Source organism: Ceratotherium simum, chromosome 30 (genome assembly GCF_057802395.1).
Source record: "Ceratotherium simum simum isolate JZ-2026a chromosome 30, ASM5780239v1, whole genome shotgun sequence".
In the NCBI taxonomy this organism is placed as follows: domain Eukaryota; kingdom Metazoa; phylum Chordata; class Mammalia; order Perissodactyla; family Rhinocerotidae; genus Ceratotherium; species Ceratotherium simum.
Window position 1 is genome coordinate 11307626 of NC_141929.1, and position 20594 is coordinate 11328219.

The 20594-nt window shown below is 44.2% G+C and overlaps 1 protein-coding gene across 4 annotated transcripts; it reads right to left on the minus strand.

The window, feature by feature from the left end:
- Positions 1-6534: 6534 nt before the first annotated feature.
- NUDT7 (nudix hydrolase 7) lies at positions 6535-19486 on the minus strand. 4 transcript variants are annotated; one of them, XM_087419903.1, is made up of 5 exons: positions 19381-19464; positions 17518-17802; positions 16746-16899; positions 12292-12450; positions 6535-7689 (listed from the first exon to the last, which is right to left on the minus strand). In XM_087419903.1, exons 2-5 carry the CDS (start codon positions 17592-17594, stop codon positions 7324-7326), a joined length of 756 nt encoding a protein of 251 aa, XP_087276029.1. In that variant the 5' UTR covers positions 17595-17802; positions 19381-19464; the 3' UTR covers positions 6535-7323. The 4 variants fall into 4 exon arrangements, with proteins under 4 accessions (XP_087276029.1, XP_004437148.3, XP_087276028.1 ...); XM_004437091.3 differs by lacking the exon at positions 17518-17802 and having other exon boundaries at positions 19381-19486; XM_087419902.1 differs by lacking the exon at positions 19381-19464 and having other exon boundaries at positions 17518-19264.
- Positions 19487-20594: the final 1108 nt, after the last annotated feature.

Sequence of the window (20594 nt, forward strand, 5' to 3'; positions counted from 1 at the left end):
GCATCATCTTTTTGGCAAGCACTGTAGTAAGTGCTTGCGATACAATCATGGACCAAAATTGAGATGTGATCCCTCCATTATGGATCTCAGAGTCTAGAGGAGGAGAGGGGCATCAATCAAAGAATCAGACAAAGGGATATGATATTGTAACTGTGATGGGAATTATGAAGGAGAGGTACATGGTAACAAGAGAACTTATAACCAGGGGAACCGACGTAGTTAAAGTGCCAGAGGAGGCTTCTCTGAGAAGCTGAGATCAGAATGATGGGTAAGAGTTAACAAGAGACTAAGGCAAATGGGAAATCATTCCAGATTGCAGGATCAGCTTGTGCAAGAGTCCTGTGGCATCCATGAACTGAACCAAGGCCAGTTTTGTAGGAGTGGGATGAGCAGGGAGGAGGCACATGGTACAGCACACAGCTGGAGAGGTAGACAGGAGCCAGAACACAGGCTTATAAACTCCATTAGTCTTTCTCATGAAAACAATGGGAAGCCATCAAGGTGTCTCAAGGAAAAGATGATCATATTTAAATATTGAAAAAAATAACTCTGGCCATAGAGGAAAATGATGTAAAGCAATGGTTACCAGAGAGATATTTTGCAGAAGTCTATGATGGCTTAAATAAAGTTGATGTCAGTAGAGACAGAAAGAACTAGGTTTGACAGATATTCAGAAGGTAAATGCAATAGAATTTGGTGACAGTTTGAATAAAGGAGTATCTTAATTTGGGTTTACCTAGAAGCAAACTCTGAGACAAAGGCTCAAATAGTTTATTGGAATATACAGGGCACATTGGTATGGGAATGAAAATGAGACAAGGAAGGGAAGTTGGCCACTAAAATGCGAGGTGTCAAGCCAGCCACCAGAGCAGGCGACTGGAACCAGTGAAGAAGAGCGCCTCAGGATTATCCCACTCAAGGTGAAAAAGCTGGCTACTGATATACCAAATTCCGCCAGTCACTGGTTGAGGGCTGACATGGAGGCATTAATTTTCTGGCATTTCCAACCTGGCTACTATGGATTTAGAATAAGTCTCCAGGAACAGAGATGTAAGAATTGGCTGTTGGAAGTGGTCTGGAGCTCACTGCACTGGTAAGGCCTGAAGGATGTGGGTGGGACACTGACTGCATCTGCTATGGCGGGTAAGGGTAAGGGTAGGGTCAAGGACAACTCAGAATCCTGGGTTGAGCTACTGAGATAAGAAACATTGGAAAATGTTGCATGCCAGACACTGCCAGGCCCTGGAAACGCCAACAAGGTACAGTCCCTGCCCTCATGGGACTTACAGTCTAGCAACTAAGCTGGTTAGTGAGACTACCCGAGGATGTTCTCCAGAGAGCAGGCAGGATTAGACTACTTGGTCCTAATCCCAAGGAAATTACTGAGCAAATAAATCTGATTAACTGAGTTTGGGCTGGGTGCCGATCCCTGGACAGTCAACAGTGGACTCTTTTCATGCTAATCCTGAGACAGAAGTGAGAGCTATTGCTCAAATTAGGGGGTGGTTTCAGAAGTGGGGAGTATTAGTTTCCCACGGCTGGTGTAAAAAATTACTGTGAACTGGGTGGCTTTAAACTATACAAATATATTCTCTCACATTTCTGGAGGCCAGAAGTCTGAAATCAAGGTGTTCCCAGGGCCACACTTTCCCTGACGTCTCTAAGGAAGGAGCCCTCCTCGCCTTTTCCCACTTCTGGTAGCTCCTGGCGTTCCTTGGCCTGTGGCAGCAACACTCCAACCTCTGCCTCTATCTTCACATGGCCTTCCTCCCTGTGTCTTTGCGTCTATGTGTCTCAAATCTCCCTCTCCTTTCATTTACAAAGACACCAGTCACTGGATTTAGGGCCCTCTCTAAATCCAGGATGATTTTATCTCAAGATCCTTAACTTAATCACATCTGCAAAGACCCTATTTCCAAATAAAGTCACACTCACAGGTATTGTGGGTTAGGAGTTGGACATGTCTTTTGGGGGCCACTATTCAATTCACTACAGGGAGCTAAGATAGATTGATACGTATTTACAACAGATTAGGGGTTCTAGCAAAACTGTCTTCAATTTATCATTTGGTCTGACGTTAGGCCATACAGATTTATAGTCAGAAAAAAAAAATGCAGGCAACTTCTCAGAATGCTTTATGGGCTCCATGAGATGTAGCAGATTTAGAAGAAAAACTCCAGGCTGGTAGAAGGAGATGAAATGAGCCCAGAGCAGAAGCCATTTACAAATTACTAAAGAAACACAAATGGATTAAGGAAGTAGAACAAAATAACCAGAAAGAAAACTTCAAGTTTTACATGCGCAATAAGTGTAAAAGAGAAAAAAAATGGAAACAGAAGTGCCGTTGACAATCATGATAAAGTAAGGAATAAAAGCTTGAAGATATAAAATGAAAAATGAGGAACATTATAGTCAAGGAAATATCAAAGCAAGCCTACACTCATAAAATAAAAATTTATGGACTTGAGTATGAGACCATAGAAAAGGATTTTTAAGTCGTTTCAGGAAATATTACTTCTTCTTCTAGTTGTATCTGGTGGAATGTCTGACATCACAAATACTGCCTAAATCAAAGACATTTCCATCAATTATTGGCCAACGAACCTTTAAACCCTGACTTCTTGGGCTTACTCATCGACACACATATGGCCAGAATAGTTTCCGAGCAAATAATATCTTCTGGCATAGTTCAAATTCTTTGGAAAATCTAATAGACTTAGCTCAGTTTCTTAAGTCATAGATTACTGGCCATCAAATTAGATGCTGCCTTTGGGTTGGCCACTGATCCTTGGTCCATTCACCAGAGGCCAGGGGAAGTCAGTCTGAGGATTCTCATGGTATGTAGATCTGTCCCTTCCAGGGTCATGGCTGGAGTAAGCACAAAAACATACATATATTGTTTCAGATATGCAAAGGGGTGCAATGAAGCAGTGTCCATGCTATAAATTAGGGGTGTTTGGAGAAGTGGGCAGAGAGGAACTGACTCAGAGTCTGAGTAGTGTTCAACAATGGGAAGGCACAGGGAGATGGCTGAGTGGTGATGGGTGGGCAATTAGGAGTTCTGAATGGAGTATACACACAGACCCCATTAGGGACCCGAAGTATGCCACGTCTAAGACAACTGGACCAAGTGATGATCATTTCAGTGATTTTCACTAAACCTTCTGCTAAGCTCAGATAAGAAACCAACTGGAAACAAGAAAAAGACTTGAATTATATTTCATCATCTTGTCTAAGGGGTAGAGGAATGTTTCCCCATCTCAGTTCTTTAACTGGAAGGCTGGCACCGTGAAAGGATCTGTTAAAAATTAGCCAGTAGGCCAGCTCTTTCATTTATTAATTGGTATCTTCCATTTTAATTAAAATCATCTTTGTTAATTACTCATTTCACTGTGTGCAACACCAGCTGAATAAGCTGGAGGACACGATGAAAATAAAATAAAAAAGGCAAAAATAAACTCTGCTCTCTCTCCAATTCCTTGAGTTCGTGTTGCTTTCCCTTTCACAGGTGGTGATTCAAGGGAAACAAATTTAACGTTCTGTTCTTGCCTCTGTCCCTGTGAAATAGTGCGTATCTTGGAGTAAGTGGGTATAGTAGAAAGAGTTTGGGCTTTGAAATTCATACATGTAGGTTTGGGTGTTGGTTCTGCTATTTATGAACTGTGTGACTATGGGCAAATTTAACTTCTCTGATCCTCAAATTTTGCTACTTAAAAACGGGAATAATAATAGTACTCAGTGCTGAGATTTGGTGTGAGGGTTAAATGAAATAATCAAAGTGAAGAAGTAGTTATGTAAAAGGTGCTTAATAAATGTTAGTTTTGGGCCCAGCCCAGTGGCGTAGTGGTTAAGTTTGTGCGCTCCACCTTGGCAGCCGAGGATTTGCAGGTTTGGATCCCGGGCACGGACCTATGCACCGCTTATCAAGCCATGCTGTAGCAGGTGTCCCACGTGTAAAGTGGAGGAAGATAGGCACGGATGTTAGCCCAGGGCTTTCCTCAGCAAAAAGAGGAGGATTGGCAAAGGTGTTAGCTCAGGGCTAACCTTCCTCATCAAAAAAAAAAAGTTAGTCCCCATCATCACTACCACCATCCCATTCACCAGGGTAGCATCTCCCTTTCCATCAAGGCTCAGCTCAGCCACTACCTCCTCTGGGATGGCTTCCCTGAGTCCCAAATTTGCGTCAGGTGTCCCTCCCATCTTTGACTCTGTGTTTATCTCTATCATATGACTGTATCGGAATCGTCCATTTACTTGTGTGCCCAACTGGTGCACATATCCCATTAGTAAGCAATTGTGGTTAAGACTGTAATGAAAATAGGATTTTTCTAGCATACAATATATTTTCAAAGATCTACCAAGTTGGTAGGACATAAGCACTTATTAAGTTGTTTGGATACAACAACATAACAAACAAAATTGTTAGGTGTTTCTTTTGGCCTAGATGTGCTGTGAAAAAAATCACTGAGATGCCAAGGGTGCTTGCTGTGGACTGAGAAAGTTCAGGAACCCCTGGTATAGGAAAATGATGACATTCTGAACTAGAGAAATAACAATGCTTATTCTTATTGTTATAACATAATCTCATAGTTATAATAGTGCCATAATTACTAGCTAACAGGTAAGTGAGCCCTTACTATTTCCCAGGCATTGTTCTGAGCATTTAGGTGTGCTTGAAGTAAAGGGGTCACATGGATTAACTCCTTTAATTCCCTCAACAGCTGCTAAAACAAAAAACTCATCTCTCCTGCGTTACAGAAGAGGAAACTGAGGCTTATAGAGAATGAGCAACTTGCTCAGGGTCATTGAATGAGCTGATGCTGCAGCTGGGATTCAAATCTAGGCATCCTGACTCCAGACCCAGGGCTCCTGACCACCAGCTTACCAAGGCTGTGGGGATGCAAAGGAGACAGGGTTGAGCTGTCTGGACAACAGAATTTACAGATTTTAGGGACTGGAGACAGTAGATGTTTTGGGATGTCTGTCTAGCCCACTTTCTTCCATATGCTCCCATACGCAGCATGCTGACTGAGGGGACTCTGGGAGACGTGCATTGGTGGCCTGACCCTGACCTCTGCCCTTGAACATACCCACAGGTTACAGGAAACTCACCAGGTCACTCACACTAGGCCAAATGAAGCTTTTTCCAAGGAACTGGAGACTGAAGCACTGAGTTTCGGTTGCTTTTCTATGTCTGTATGAATCAACTCATACAGATGGTTATTGCCACAAGGACAGGATGCAAAAGTGAAGGTTCACAACCTCTTGCTTTTGAGGTAGCTAGCCGGAGTTGCTCCCCATTGCTATGTTTCTTGAGGCTGATTGGTTCAGTGGTTTTGTAGATTCCCTGAGATCTGCGCCTTGCTGCTAACTTCTTTTATTTGAGTCAGATTTGCCAGACTTCTGTTCTTTTTAACCAAAATATGTTTAACTAGAACCCTGAACATAGATGTCATAAAACACACCACTAAAAAATGCAGGGAGCAGTACCTCCATCATGAAATATTTAGTCCCTTAACTTGGATGGCCGTGAGGATCATTCAGATTGTAGACTTCAGCTGGACCAGCTTCTCTTAGAAACCAGGCAGGTCTGTGGAGTTCCCATAAACAAATGGCTCAAGAAGGTAGCTTTCTGCACTGCCAGATAGGTCAACGATCTACCCAGCAATTACACCACTGTCAGATTGTAAATACACATTTGCAAATGCCTCTATAATTGTTTGGAAACAGTTTAGGCCTGCTCATGCAGGGCCAGTTACAGACTGTTAATGGGAAAGCTTACCCAACCTCTGCTTTCATGGTTGGAGCCAGATTTGTGCTGTTTCAACATTTATGGGTATGAAGCAGTATATCAGACATTTTCCTCTGCCTGCTTTCAGAAAATATAAACTCAGCAGCAATGGACAGTCGCATGGCAGATTGATGGGTTTTGTGTGGGCATTGCATTTTGAGTCATGACAAAGTCTTGTTAAAAATGGCTTGGCTTTCTAAAAATCTAATAACAGTCAGTAAGATGGGAAATTGCCATCACACAATTGAGGTTATGTTGCTTTACTCACTGGCCTCCATGACCTCATGCAGCATGGTTAATATCATCGTTAAACAAAGAAATCCCTGCTAACTCTAAAGCATGATATATGCAGATGCCTATGTAGGAAGCAGTAGTTCTCAAGGCAGGCAATTCAGAATGTTTGTCTTTTTGACTTTTGATTTGGGGTTTGTGCTTGAAATTAGTGTTTTTCTGCTCTCACCATCTTGAGACAGATAACTTTATCTCTCCATATTGGTAAGCATACAGGCCTCTCATATTCCTTCATTTCAGCTCTGGATGATGACCGCCAAACCGATCAACACCCAGGGGCACCTGTGCATGTCACAGAACCCCTGTGTTAAGTGTCAGATCTCCCGAATTCTAACTGCTGGCAACACCTCAAGTTTGGGTGAATATCCATCCAGCCATTTTCAAGTGTTACGATATATCATTTAGTGGTACAGCTCTGCTCTAACAAAGTGACCCCAAATTATAGTGGCAGAAAGATAACAGAATTTTATTCTTCTCTCCCAGTAACAGTCCCAACTGACCAGCCCGGAATGGTGGGTTGCTTTGCTCCAGAGTCATTCGGAGATCCAAGCTCTTCCCATCTTTCGGTTCTGCCATTCCTCCAGGAACTGTCTTCATCTGTATGGTCAAGGCTGGACTGCAGATCAATCCATGTTGCAGCTCACGGAAAGGCGGAAAGAGAATCCAGGAAAGCTGGCTTATCTCTTAAATTGGAGATGACCTGCAAAGTCAACTTTCACTCACATCCCATGGGCCTAAACTAAGTCCCAGAGCCACATTTAACTGCAAGGGTAATGGTGTTTCTACCTGGGGACCTATGGACTCAGCTTCAAGCGTACTGCCATAGAAGAACGGGAGGATAGTTTCTGATGGCTGGCTGGAAGTTTCTATCACATGTAACAACAGACAGAAAGAGATATTTACCTCTTACAAATAAGATAAATGCCACATGGTCATATATCCAATGAATATTTATTAAGTGCCTACCATGTGCCATATACATTTTCTTACATTTGTAAGAAAAATATTGTTAACATATTGTAGGTGAATTATGCAACACTATAAACACATTTTTCCACTTTTGAAAGACTTTTGCTCTTTCAGGTAATAGAGAGCAATGGAAAAAAGGTGAGGTTTTTACCTTCTTATTGCAGGAAAAATATTCCGACCTGTCAAATTTCAACAGCTGGCATTATTGTTGTTCTGTAGATAAGCACCCACAAAAACCTTTTAGATAGTTATTTGGATGCTGGTCTCATAAATCATAACTTGCTTGTAGCATGTTTATGAGGCTCCAGGGAGGACTCTTCAGAGGATATTAGATCACTGAGATTAAATTCAACCTCAAAGGTGGGTTTTTTCCCCAAAATAATCAAGGCAATGAGCAGGGCAAATTTTGCAGTTATTCCCTTGATATGGTAAGTCACACCATCTTCAGGGTTTGTGTACTCAAAGCAATGAATAATAAAATCATGACCAGAACGTGTGACATGATTCTGGTGGTAGGCATATGGATGCAGGAAATATTCCAGAGGCACCAGGAACACATTCTTAACTTCATCGGGATTAGGCTGGGCCTGGAAGTTGTGGTCTATAAATCCTACAACCGGGGTTAACAGTGCGTCTTTCTAAAAGCAGAAAACAAAATATACAAATCAAAAAGTGAAGACATATTGTTTCAAATGCTAAAATCATGCCACTCCTATGTAAGCTAAGAAAACAGGCCAAAGCAGTCAATTACATAAGGTGGGTAGGGGAGGAGGAAGGACTTGCTCCAGAAATAAACTTTATGTCCCCCACGACATGGGGGTAGTCTCTGCCTTACTTGAGTTAGTGTTTGTGCGATGACTCTGAAAACGATATCTTTTGTGAACACAAACTGGTACAATCTGTTAAAACGGCAATTTGGCAATATTATGAAAACGTGGCCCCATTGATGTAGTAATTGCATTTGTATATCTGTATGATAAATTCCTACCAGTGAGCAAAGATATGAGTACAAGACTGAAGCATTATTTGCAATAGCCCAAAACTCTAAAGATATCATCCCTCAATTGATAGACATTTAGGGTGGATCAATTATGAGTATATCCATATAACGGGATGCTATGCAGCCTTGAAAAAGAAAGTGATAGACATAGCATAGACAAGGATGTGCCATCTTGTCAACAGACAAGTGACATAATATTAACTGTGGCATATTCCCACTTATGGGAAAATTATATATATAATTTATATGTGGGAGGAGATTTCTATTTACAACCACAACTGCTCGCAAATGGATATGGGTGCTCTTAAGTGAATAATTCTACGGGGAATCTTGAGGAGGAGGCCTGGGGTTTATTGTAGGTATAGGAGCTGATAAGAGCTGCATGACCTTGAATTAGAAAGTAAGAAGAATCTGGAATTCCTGGGGCATCCCAAGAGAAAGTGGGTGGGAAAAGCCAGGGATGCATTGTGAGGCTGGGACACTATAGGAGAATAAACAGGCCTGTGGAAAATTCTCAGAGGCAGGACAGCTGACACATGTTTCAGAACAGTGATGACTCAGACCATTAACTGAATTAATGGTGAAAGTCAACATCTGGACCAGGAGTGGATGATGGGAGCATAGACTTTAGATGTTCTTATGCCAGGAAATCTGGGGTCATAGGTTGCCAAAGGGCAGAAGCAATGTTCCACCAGCAGCAATCACGAGCCTGGCCCCGGGTAAATGCTCAGCCTCTTGGGTCACAGGGTGGCCCAGAAGTGGACTCTGAGATGAGGACTCAGCTGCAGGTGCTTTCTTAAGGAAGTGCTCCCAGGAGAAAGTGGTGAGGGAGGGGAGGAAGCCAGGCAAGGGTGCTGTGGGGAGTTCTGGAGTGTAAGTACACCTCAGAGTTTGTCCCAAGCAGCGATAAGGGAGCTGGGCTTCCATGCTCCTCAGTGCTGAGCATATCAGTCATTGGCTCAGGGCTGCCAGGCAGGAAATAAATTCATAGGCACCTCCAGCTCTCTGTGCAGCAGGGGAAGGGGCTCCGGTAGACCCAGGGCACCTGGCCTGGGAGAAAGCTGCAGCCGTGAGCTATCAGGAACACAGCAGCGGGAAGGAGAATATGAAGGGGCAGGACAGAACCCCAACAGTGTTCGCTCAGCATGCATTCATGGTTGCCGTTACTATTTAGTGACCACAGCCTCTGGGCCCCTAGTCTAGCAGCCAGCACCTCACCAGATTCTTCACAACAACCTGACCTTGAAGAAACTTTAACAACGGAAACTACAGACACGAAGAAAGGTGCCCAAGGTCACACCCAGCTAACACTTGGCAGAAGGCGGGATTCGACTACAGGCCTGATGTACACCTTGGAGTACAATGCTTAAGGTCTATGAAGACAAGGATGTCGCCATATCTCAAAGAGACGGCACACCAACCTTGTGCATGGCTTAAACGCTGCTGCGCAGAGTTCCCAGCTGTGGCTCAGATTCAATCCCTTCCCAAGAGCTGAGCTAGGGGCACACACTTATCCCTACTGGAACAGCCGACTGTTGGGCAAGTGCATAGACAAGTGACTTAGCATGACCAGTGCTGGCCCTCAAAGCAGCATGTCAGAGTCTAAGGAAACTGGTGGGAAAAAAAAATATTACAGCCTCTAAGAAAGATAATGGTTTAAGACTGGATGTTTCAGATGGGAAGTCAGGTACATTCAAGACTGTTCAAGCTTAGAAAATTAAAACAGACTTTGGAAATTTGTGGATGAAGCAGCATCTCTGGATACACGGTCTCTAAAAATACAAGTGTCTGTCCTGGAAGAAAAAAGGTGGTGCATGGTAGATGTTCTAGGACCAATAAAAGTCCGAGTTTTGCCCATTTGCTGAGTTGGAATCCCATGGAGACTGGCTTCTGCTGTGGGACTGGGGATAAGGCAGGCTTTAGGCCCCCTGGAAGAAGCTATATGCTAGAAGAAACATTCCCAGGAAGTTAGGACAGCCACTGAAATGTTACAGGAGTTGAGTCTTCGGAGGTGGCAAAGTAAAGGAGAGTGAATGGAAATGTATGGGCCACATACCAAGAAAAAGGAGAAATGTCCCGAGACCTTTGCAAAGAGAAGGACACACATGTATGACAGAAAGACAAACAGGTGGCAGGGAGGGGTTGGAGGACCGTAGCCTGCCTGGGAGGTTAATGCAGGGGGTGGGAGAAAGCCAAGAGCACCCCTCTCCCCAGCTGTGACACCCAAAACATCTCTGGACATCGCCAAATGTCGCCTAGGGGACAAAATCACTCCGGTTAAGAACCACTGAATTAGATTATGCTATAAGCACTCAATAAATGGTATTTTTGTATTACATTTAAAAGATTAGCAAGGTCCAAAAAACAAATAACCCTCGCTAGCACTTCCAAACACAGTACACCTGTCTTGAAAGCCTTCATTCATTCTAATTTCTTGATAATATGATTAGCATCATATCAAGAGCAGGTCAGTTTAAAAATCTCCTGCTCCAGAAGCCTCTGGCCCACAGAAATCTCTTAAAGACCCAATATACTCCTGTGAATAATGTGGTATTCTATCCCCTCACAGGCAGAACTTGGTAGCTTCTGGGGCCTTAGAAATGCAGTTACTCTCACTTTGGGAACTTTTCACCACTAGGGTTCAATTTGTCAACAGAGTTCTAAAACAAATCCCCAAAATGTGCTGGGGGATTTGCAGACATCAACCAAAAAGAGTTTCCATTAGAAAACATAATTGAAGAGGAAGTGATAGACTCATTTCTTGTCCTAATCCCATGTGACTCTTCCCTCTGTCTCTCATGTAGCAAGCATTTATTGAGCGGCCACTAGTTTCTTTCAAACTCCATCTCCCTTGAGTGACCTTTCTATCTTTTAAATGGATCCAATTAAGACAGATGTCTCAGCATCATTTATCTTTGCTACACTGTGCCACCAAGACTTTAAGCCAAATGGAACATAAAGGATGATCTAATCCACTGGTTTTCCAATTGTTGGCATCAGTGGGACTCTTCTTTTGAAATAAAAATTTACCTAAAAGCCCAATATATAAAACATGAAAAAGTTTATACCTACCTCTGATATTATGTGACAAGGGCACTTCATCTCTGTGGTATTATTTCCATAAACCCATAACACTAGTTTAACCATGAGAAAAATATTAGACCAATCCAAATTGAGGGGCATTCTACAAAACACTTGACCAGTGCACCTCAACACTGTCAAGGTCATGAGAATAAGCAAAGTCTGAGAAACTGTTACAGACCAGAGGAGACTAAGGAGACACGACGGTACAAAACAATATGGTGTCCTGGATGAGATCCAGGGCAAAAGGAGGACATTAGTAGAAAAACTAGTAAAAGGCAAATAAATTGTGGAGTTTAGGTAATAGCAATGTACTAAAACTGGTTTCTTTGTTGTGGCAAATGTACTACCGTGATGTAAGATGTTAACAGTGAGGTAAACTGGGTAGGGTATACGAGAACTCTCTGTCCTATCTTTGTAGCTTTTCCATAAATTTGTAAGTATTCTAAAATTAAAAGTTTCTATTAAAAATTTTATACCAATAAAATAATGCTGTTATTCAAGTTCAAATTTACAACATTTACTCCTTCTAAAGTCCATTAGTACAACAGTGAGGTTGTTGTGGTGAACTCATATAAAACAAGATTACGTTTTTTTGGTGTATACTATTAAGGAAATCCTGATTCACACAGAAATGCAAATAGCATTCGTTTTTAAACAGCTTGTCTAGTGATCTCAGAGTACTGCTCAATGAATGGGATATAGAGGAGCTTGATACCATGGTATGTACCGCAATGAATATTCTTAGGGTAAGGGTAATGCATTGGTGGCCCCCAAGGGGCTACAATTTGGTAGGTAGTACACTCAAATATGTGTTATATTTTTCTACCGAATTCTCAAAATAAATGCATAGTGAAGAAAAATAAACATGAACTGAAAGTTAATGAAAGAATTCTGAAGCATCTACAGGGTTCCACAGTACCCAGTTTGAAAACCACTGATGGAGATTGACCCTTTCATTTCTGGATGGAGAAAGAGGGGCCCAGACAGGAAAAGAGGCTTGCCCAAGGCCACTGAGCTCACGGCGGGTAAAGTCCACATGTGCAGTGTGTACAGTACTCTCAAGGGTCATGTTTGGCCAAAGGTGGAATCCTGAAGCCAGTGGATCCACTGGGAACCGCTGAGAGTCTAAGAAACCCAGTTCCATTCCAACCCTTACGTCAAGCGGCTGCGGCACCAGGCGGCAGACGACCTCCACTTGATGAGGATGCAGTCCCACTTCCTCCTGGGCTTCGCGGAGAGCTGTGGCCACATCATCCACATCCGTAGGTTCCCACTTGCCTCCAGGGAAGCAAACTTCTCCAGGTGACCTTCTTAGCTGCATATTGAAGGAACAGAGCTGCAGTGTGTGATTCCAATTTTGGAACCATTCACTCATTCAACAAGTATGTACTGAACTTCTATTTTGTGCCAGGGACCATTCCCACACTGGTGGTAATAAGCGAGGACCAAGGCCAAAAAGAAAATTTTTACTTGAATCCTTTAAAGAAATGAACTTGGAGAACTTCCCTTACTTCTAATTTTTCTCTATTTGCCCCCAAAAGATACCATACCCACACAAACAGATTTACATTGATGGGGGAAAAAAGCTGAACGAAAGGATAATGAAAAGGGCAATGTTATCAATAGATAACCTTTATTGAGTGGTTGCCATGTTGTGGGCATGCTGCTTCACAAGGACTTTTTTTCTCACTGAGTCCTCAGAACAGTTCTATAAGCTACTATATTTTTACGTTTTTTTTAATTGAGGTGAAATTCACATAACATAAAATTAACCATCTTAAAGTGAACAATTCAATGACAGTTCATACAGTCACAATGTTGTACAACCACTACCATTATCTAGCTCCAAAACATTTTTGTCACCCCAAAAGGAGACTCTGTACCCAATAAGCAGTTGATCCCCATTCCCTTCTCCTCCCTGTCCCTACTTTCTGTCTCTATAGATTTACCTATCCCGGATATTTCATTTAAATGGAATCACACAACATGTGACCTCTTCTGATATGGAATATGTGTCTGGTTTCTTTCACTTACTTAGTGTGATGTTTTCAAGGTTCTTCCATGTTGTATCACGTATCAGTACTTATTCCTTTTTATGAATGAATAGTATTCCACTCTGTGTATATATCACAATTTGTTTATCTGTCCATTGATGGATTTATAAGCTACTGTTATACTATTATCATTTCCACTTTTAGACAAGGGAACTAAGGCTCAAAGAGGTTAAACAACCTGACTGGGTTCACACAAGGGGTGAGTAGTGGAGCTAGAATGTGAACCAGTATTTAATTCTGGAGCCCGCGCTCTTAATCAGGACACCATACATTTATTAAGAGCTAACTAAGGTGGCTTAGAGGTTAAGTGCACGCATTCCGCTTCAGCGTCCCGGGGTTCGCAGGTTCAGATCCCAGGTGCGCACTGACGCACTGCTTGTCAGGCCATGCTCTGGTGGCGTCCCATATAAAGTTGAGGAAGATGTTAGCCCAGGGCCAATCTTCCTCAGCAAAAAAGGGGAGGATTGGCATTGGATGTTAGCTCAGTGCTGATCTTCCTAACAAAAAAAAAAAAAAAAAAAGAGCTAACTAAAACATAGCAAATATGGTCACCGGAGCCGATAGCATTGACTCGTGTCAGCGCCTTTATATCTCCATGCACATGTATATAAAGGAACAGGAGTCTCTCTTTTCCCTGCATTGCCTCCTTCTACCTACATCCTTGATTCCATGCTTTCCTGACTTCAGGAGAACTGACTGTATCTCCATTTGTAGCATCCTCAATATCTTTCCCTTTCCTATCTCTGTCTTGTAATGATTTCTCTCCTACCTTGGACAGGGATGGAGAAGGCCCCCCCCCCCCCCCCCCGCCTTCTCTCCTCTGCAGGACCAAACTTCTCAGCAAATGTGACCTCAATTTCTTTGACATTCACTCCCGTCCAGTAACTGTCAAGGAGACCTCAGGCTGAGCGAGAGTCCTGGGTCTCCCTCCTCTCAGCTATGTGCAACGGGGGTAGCATCAGTGCAGCCTCCCAGGGTAGTGGAGCCAGTCACGCGAGCTGATGGCTGAAGCGCACGGCACAACGTCTGGCCCACATTAAGTGTTGAATAATGAGAACTCATAAGGTCAGATCTTGATGTTTAGAAGCTAAATCAAGAGGTCGTGTTGGCATTTTCAGCAGCGGGGCCAATATATCTGTGTAAGAATAAACTAGATGCCATTATAAATTTTGTAGTGTTGTACAGTTTAAAGTCCCATTTAGGTAAGCGTTTTAGAAAGAAAACGTTTTAAAGTTCCTCTCTGTTAATAAAACAATAACACTGCAGGAATTGCTACGCTACATAGAAACCTCACCCATCTTCACATCGATTATAGTTATGAGAGTCGGTGAAAACAAGGTTGATGGACATGTTTCTACTTTCTTGAACATTCACCACCCAAATGCATAAGAAAGAAACCTAATGTTACATCGCCTCTGAAAACCTACCCCATTGTGTTAATAAGATCAGCATCAAGGCATCAGTGACAGAAGGCCCCTACAGGGAATTACCAGGCTTTTCAGAAATACGGACCTGATTTAATGACTATTTTAAATACTCTTAGGAAAATCTGATGCTGTTTTGTAGAAAACAGACACATTCATAAAAATGATTATTCACAAACTGTCAGCACCGTAAAGGGCCCTATCTAAGTACAGAAGTTTTCAATCGTTTTCCTTTTTTTTGTAAACAGTATAAAATTTTTATTAAATAAAACCTTACAGAATTCACCTCAAAAGCTAAACAAAGTTGCAGCCTAATTTCCTAAGACTTCAATCTATGTTTTGTTCTTGAATTTCCTTTTGCCTATTTCGAGCCCTAGAAAGCTGGGAGCAGAGGAGGGAGGGGGGGAGGGAGGAGAGGGGAGAGGAGAGAGTGGGGGGAGGGGTGGGAGAAAGAGGAGGGAGAGGTGAGAGAGGGAAAGAGGTCCTTTACCCTCATAACATTAGGCAATGTTTTCAGTCCCATTTTAGGAAGGAGAAAACTGAGGCTCAGAGAGATTAAGGACTTTGCTCCAGGTTCCAGAGCGAGCAGGGGAGCCCTCGCATAAGCAGGGGAGATGGATGATGGGCACCCCCTTCCCCATCTACTGGGAGGAAACCTGAGAGCTTGCTCCTCTGACTCCAGGGAGGGGCACAGCTCCAGTAATGCCTGAGGGAATTTCTTGCCCCCACAGCCAGATAGGCTTAGAGTCAGATTTAAATAAAATTTTTTTTAATGTGACCTTTGCACACCAGAATTTATGGTCTAAGATGATTTTCACTTAATAATCAACAGGCAAATCTACTCCCGGTGAAACAGAAACCAGAGACCCATTTTGGCCCTGTCTAGATTTTCTACATTATTGTTTGTCTGATGATTCACAAAATACATTTAAGTGCTTCTCCTGTGCTTTGTGGCTCAGCTGGGAAGAGATCCTGGTCCCCTGGTCTCCAGTTCAGTATCTCCCCTTGGCACCTGGACTTTCATCATCTCATGTGTTTTCGTCCCTTTCCCCAGCCCACACTGAAACAAATCCACACGTGTCCAGTCCCAAGTCCATGAAGCTTCAGCTGACTCCTCAGCTTCTGTTTCCCTCCAAGGGGATACTTTTCATTATTCTGCTTAGAAAGCCACGTTATGATGGCCCATTTTCTTTCGTACTTAGATAACTTTGAAATTACTGCTTCCCCGACTTTTCTTTGGAAGTACCCCCAATAGCAAGGGAGAGTGACCATACCCAGAGTGTACCCAGAGGAACTCCATTCCCAGCCCAACACTTCTTTAAAGGGGAATGGTTTATCTTACAGTTTCAGGCCATGATGCTAATGGCACTAAGGAACAGGTGACACTGACCGAATCCGTGCCAAGTGCCAGGGTTGTTTCAGGTCCTTTACATCTGTTACCCTGTGAAATCCTCACAGCAGCCCTGTGGAGCAGGTACTAATATTCCGTCCTCATTTTGCCAGTGAAGAGACTGCAGCACAGAGAGGATGAGTAACCAGGACAAAGTCACACAGCTGGCCAGGAGAGAGCCTGCATTCAAACATGGGCAGCCAGCTTCAGGGCCTAGGCTGTTAATTTCTCTGCTCTAGAATTTTCACATTATACCTGGGTGGGATTAGTCTAAAACAGTGGCTCTCGGTGTTGGCAATTTTGCCCCCTCTCCCTGCCAGGACAGTAGACAATGTGGAGGCATTTGTGGTTGTCACAAAAGGATATGTGTGTGTGTGTGTGTGTGTGTGTGTGTGGTATCTAGTGGGTAGAGGAGGCTAGGGATGATGCTAAACATCTCACAGTGCATACAATGGCTCCTACACACAAAGAATTATCCAATCCAAATGCCATCAGCACCAAGATTAAGAAACCCTGGTCTGAAAGTATTTTAAATTACTCACTAGCTAAATCACTTATTTTTCTTTCCAAAACCTCTCCAAAAAATGCCATGTTATCCTGTGGCTTCTTGTACCCCTCAAACATCACAATTTTGAAAGTCCGTTTGAGAATCCATGGCCTCAAAATGTGTGCAAGTGACAAAATTTCATGGGGTTTTCAAATGTCCTGAAACTTCAATGGCAGGAGCCTTTTTGTCACCTACCTTCTCGGACCGGAGGGTGAACAACAGATGGAGTTTTCCTTCTTTTGCCAACAATGGTAAAAGGATGGAATATTTATTAGATGACGAGTGAGAATATTTGGTCCCAGCATCATGCTTTTTTAAGCAGGCCTTAGCATCATCTATCACACTGTTTCTAAAATGGAAACGAACCACACATTTTAGTAACCAGAGTTAGGATACAGAGCTCCTAGTCTTGCCTGTTTCTGCTTTGTTGTGTATCTTGGGGCTTACCATTTCTGAGTCTTAGTGTACTTTTCAATAACATGGCAAAAATAATAATACCCAAATCACATGACTGTTGGCAAGATAAAATGAGGCAAAAACTACTAAGAACACAGTTTAGTACATGAGTTCACTTAGAAACCTAAATTAAATTTAAATTATGGTAAAATATTCTTTCAACAATGCAACAGTTAAATGTTGAAATCCATAATTATATGCAGGTAAGACAGATTTGCTGAACAAATCATTGTAAGCATAGATCATTGTCAAGTTAAGGACGTTCTCATAACGTAGCCCTTACATCATGTTATCAAACCCTTATGTCTTCAATTGCCTGGTAGGCGGTTCTCAAACTTTAGCGGCAACAGAATCACCTGGAGGGCTTCTTACAACACAGATTGCTGGGCCACCCCCAAACTGTGACTCAGTAAGTTTGGGATGGGGCCTGGGAAGTAGCATTTATATCAAACTCCCAAGTAACAGTCATGCTGATGCTGTGGACCAGGGGAACACACTTGAGAACAATTACCTGATAATACGCAAGTATTTGGATTTATAACCACAATTGGTGCCCTGACAGTGAGCTTTGGTCCTTTCGACAGACATATTTTGTTGCTTGTTAAATAGTATCCCCTCCAAGTTTCACGTCCATCCAGAAGCTCAGAATGTGACTTTATTTGGAAACAGGATCTTTGCAGCTGTAGTTAAGGATCTTGAGATGAAATCATCCCGGATTTAGGGTGGGCCCTAAATCCAAAGACTGGTGTTCTTATAAGAGGAGAAGACACAGCGAGACAGACACAGGGAAGAAGCCCTGTGAAGACAGAGGCAGAGATTGGAGTGATGCTGCCACAAGCCAAGGAACGCCAGAAGCCAGCAGAAGCTGCAACAGACAAGGAAGCCTCCTCCTCTAGATCCTTCAGAGGGAGTGTGGCTGAGCTGACACCTTGATTTCAGACGTCTAACCTTCAGAACTGTGGGAGAATAAATTTTTGTTGTTTAAGCCATCCAGTTTGTGGTCCTTTGTTATGGCAGCCCTAGAAACTAACAGTTTGTTTTTAATTTTTCTACGGGAAGGGCAGTTTTGCATAGTGGGCAAAATCAGATATTTAAGTCAGCCAGAACTGGCAATTTTTTTTTCCTTTTGGTGAGGAAGATTGGCCATGAGCTAACATCTGTTGCCAATCTTCCTCTTCTTGCTGAGGAAGAGTGGCCCCGAGCTAACATCCGTCCCCATCTTCCTCTATTTTGTATACGGGTCGCCGCCACAGCATGGCTTGACAAGCAAACCCGCAAACCTTGACTCTGCAAACCCCAGCCACAGGAGTGTGCAAACTTAACCACTATGCCACCCGGCGGGCCCCTGGAACTGGTATTAAAGCATTCAGGAATGACCTCTCTGAGGTTGGCATTCCTCATCTGTGACATGTTGGAAGATATCTGTGAGGATTTAACAACACAGTTCATATACTGTGGCTGGAACTCAACTAGTGCTCGATGAATGGCAACTACTGTAATAAACGTCTCCATCATTAGGTGGGTAGTTGTTTGCCAGGAGGTGTTGGCTCAGTTTTGCCTCTTTGGACGTGGCAGGATGCTCACTAAGCTGGCTAGGTAACAGAAGTGGATTGCAGAAACGCCCAAAGGCCTGAAAATCACACAATGCTGGCACTGGAGGGGTTCCAGGGTGCATTCCACGCACACAAGGCCACGTCCAGAAAAGGAAACCGACCTGCCCAGAGAGCTCACTCCACCAAGTGTGGCCTTTTAAGAGGCCCCCAGAACTGACCAGAGGGACCAGCAAAAGCAAAAGTCTGCAAAAACGTGTCTGTCCACCTTAGGTGCCGCTCCTTGGAGTAATCACCATAAAGACAGCAACAACAGTAGCAGGTGCCCCATTCTGAGCATGGAATGGGCTCATCCCACACTCTTTCAACGCTTTTCTCTTTTATTTTCACAACAGCCGGGACAGGTGAGAACACGATCCCAACTAGGCTCAGAGAAGTTATGTCACCGAGCGACCGAAGCTCAAGACTGGAAGGAGCCACCGGGGGTCTCGAACCCAGGGCTGCCAGGGGCGGGCTCAGGGTTTCTAAGGTCGAACTTGGAGACCTGGGGAGCGGAAGAGGGAAGCCTGTTGGGCGGGGGAAACGCTTTGCCCCTGGGGAAGGGGTGTGAACCCTTGATGGCCAAAGCCCGCCTCTGTCTTCGGCAGGAGAAGTTGCAAAGGCCCCGGGACCCGCGCGCGGCCGAGGAGAGTGCACCGAGCGCGGGTTCGGCAAAAACAGTCCAGACGGCCCCGGCGACCCGCGGCCCGCGATCTGTTCGGCCCCGCCGCGATCAGGGCCAGGCCAGGCCGGACTCGGGGTGCCAGGGACCCAGGAGGCTTTACCTGTCTGACTCCGGGGGAGGACCGGGTCGCGACATTGTCCAGCAGAAAGTTTTGTGCCTGGGGGAAGACTCCTTGAAGTCTGCTCGGCCGGACGGGCATGCGCAGAGCAGCGCTGGTCCTGGGCCGGGGAGAGAGGCGGGGCCTGGGGCCGGGATGTGGGCGTGGCCTTGAGCGGAGGCGGGGGTGGGGGCGGGGCCTAAAGAGGGAAGCAGGGCGGGGCCTAGGGCCGTAGGCGGAGGATGGGGCGGGGCGGGGCGGGGCGGGGCGGGGCGGACCAGCCTTAGGCCCTGGCCTTCTGGGTGGTGGAAAGCAGTTTCTGCCTAGCTCGTTGTTCCTACTTAAGAAAAGAGGAGTATGAGGAATTCTGAAATTGACAAATGTGAAAAAGGAAAAAAAAGTGAAAATGCAGTGCTGGTGAGTTGAGAGGATACTGACACTCGCCTTCACTGTTGCTGGGAGGTTAAGTTGGTTCAGTTTTTCTGAACAGCAGTCAATGCATATTTACTGAGCACCAACTATGTGCTGGGTGCAGATCCCATAGCCAGCAAACAAAGACACGTGGAGCTTACAGTCAAATGGGAGAGAGAAAGAGACATGAATCAAAAAATCAGGTAGAGGGCCAGCCCCTGTGGCCTAGTGGTTAAGTTCTGTGTGCTCTGCTCTGGCGGCCTGTTTGGTTCCCCGCCGTGGGCATACACCACTCGTCTGTCAGTAGCCATGCTGTGGCCATGGCTCACATACAAAAAGAGGAAAATTGGCAACAAATGTTAGCTTAGGTCTAGTCTTCCTCAGCAAAAAAAAAAAAAAATCACATAGGTACAGCAGAGGCCTTTAGTCCTTGGAGAGCATGTGAGAGAGAAACGGGAGGAACAGATCCGAGAAGGCTTACCAGAGAGAATGGAAACAGAGCTGATCATGAAAGCAGGTGTCTCCAAGTGTGATCCTGGGATGAGCAGCATCAGCATCACCCTGGGTGCTATTAAAAATGTAGACTCTTGGGTCCCACCCCAGAGCTGCTGGACCAGAAACTGGGGGTAAGGCCCAGCAATCTGTGCTGTAAGGGGATTCTGATGCTCCAAGAGGCACTGCTCTAAGGTATGTGTGGGAAGTAAATAAGGGAAAGGGGCAGGAGAGCGAGTTCCAGGAAGAAGGACAAGTTTGTGCACAGACTCCGTGGTGTGCAGAGACCCCAGAAGTGGCTGGAGAAGAGCAAG

Bases quoted from the DNA above. Each gene is read 5' to 3' on its own strand.
- NUDT7 (XM_087419903.1), bottom strand. From the start codon at position 17,594: ATGTCTGTCGAAAGGACCAAAGCTCACTGTCAGGGCACCAATTGTGGT. The intron at 16,900-17,517 runs GTAATTGTTCTC...TTTCCATTTTAG, and splicing joins AAATACTTGCGTATTATCAG to AAACAGTGTGATAGATGATG. The intron at 7,690-12,291 runs GTAAGGGTTGGA...TTCTGCTTTTAG, and splicing joins TGGTGCCGCAGCCGCTTGAC to AAAGACGCACTGTTAACCCC.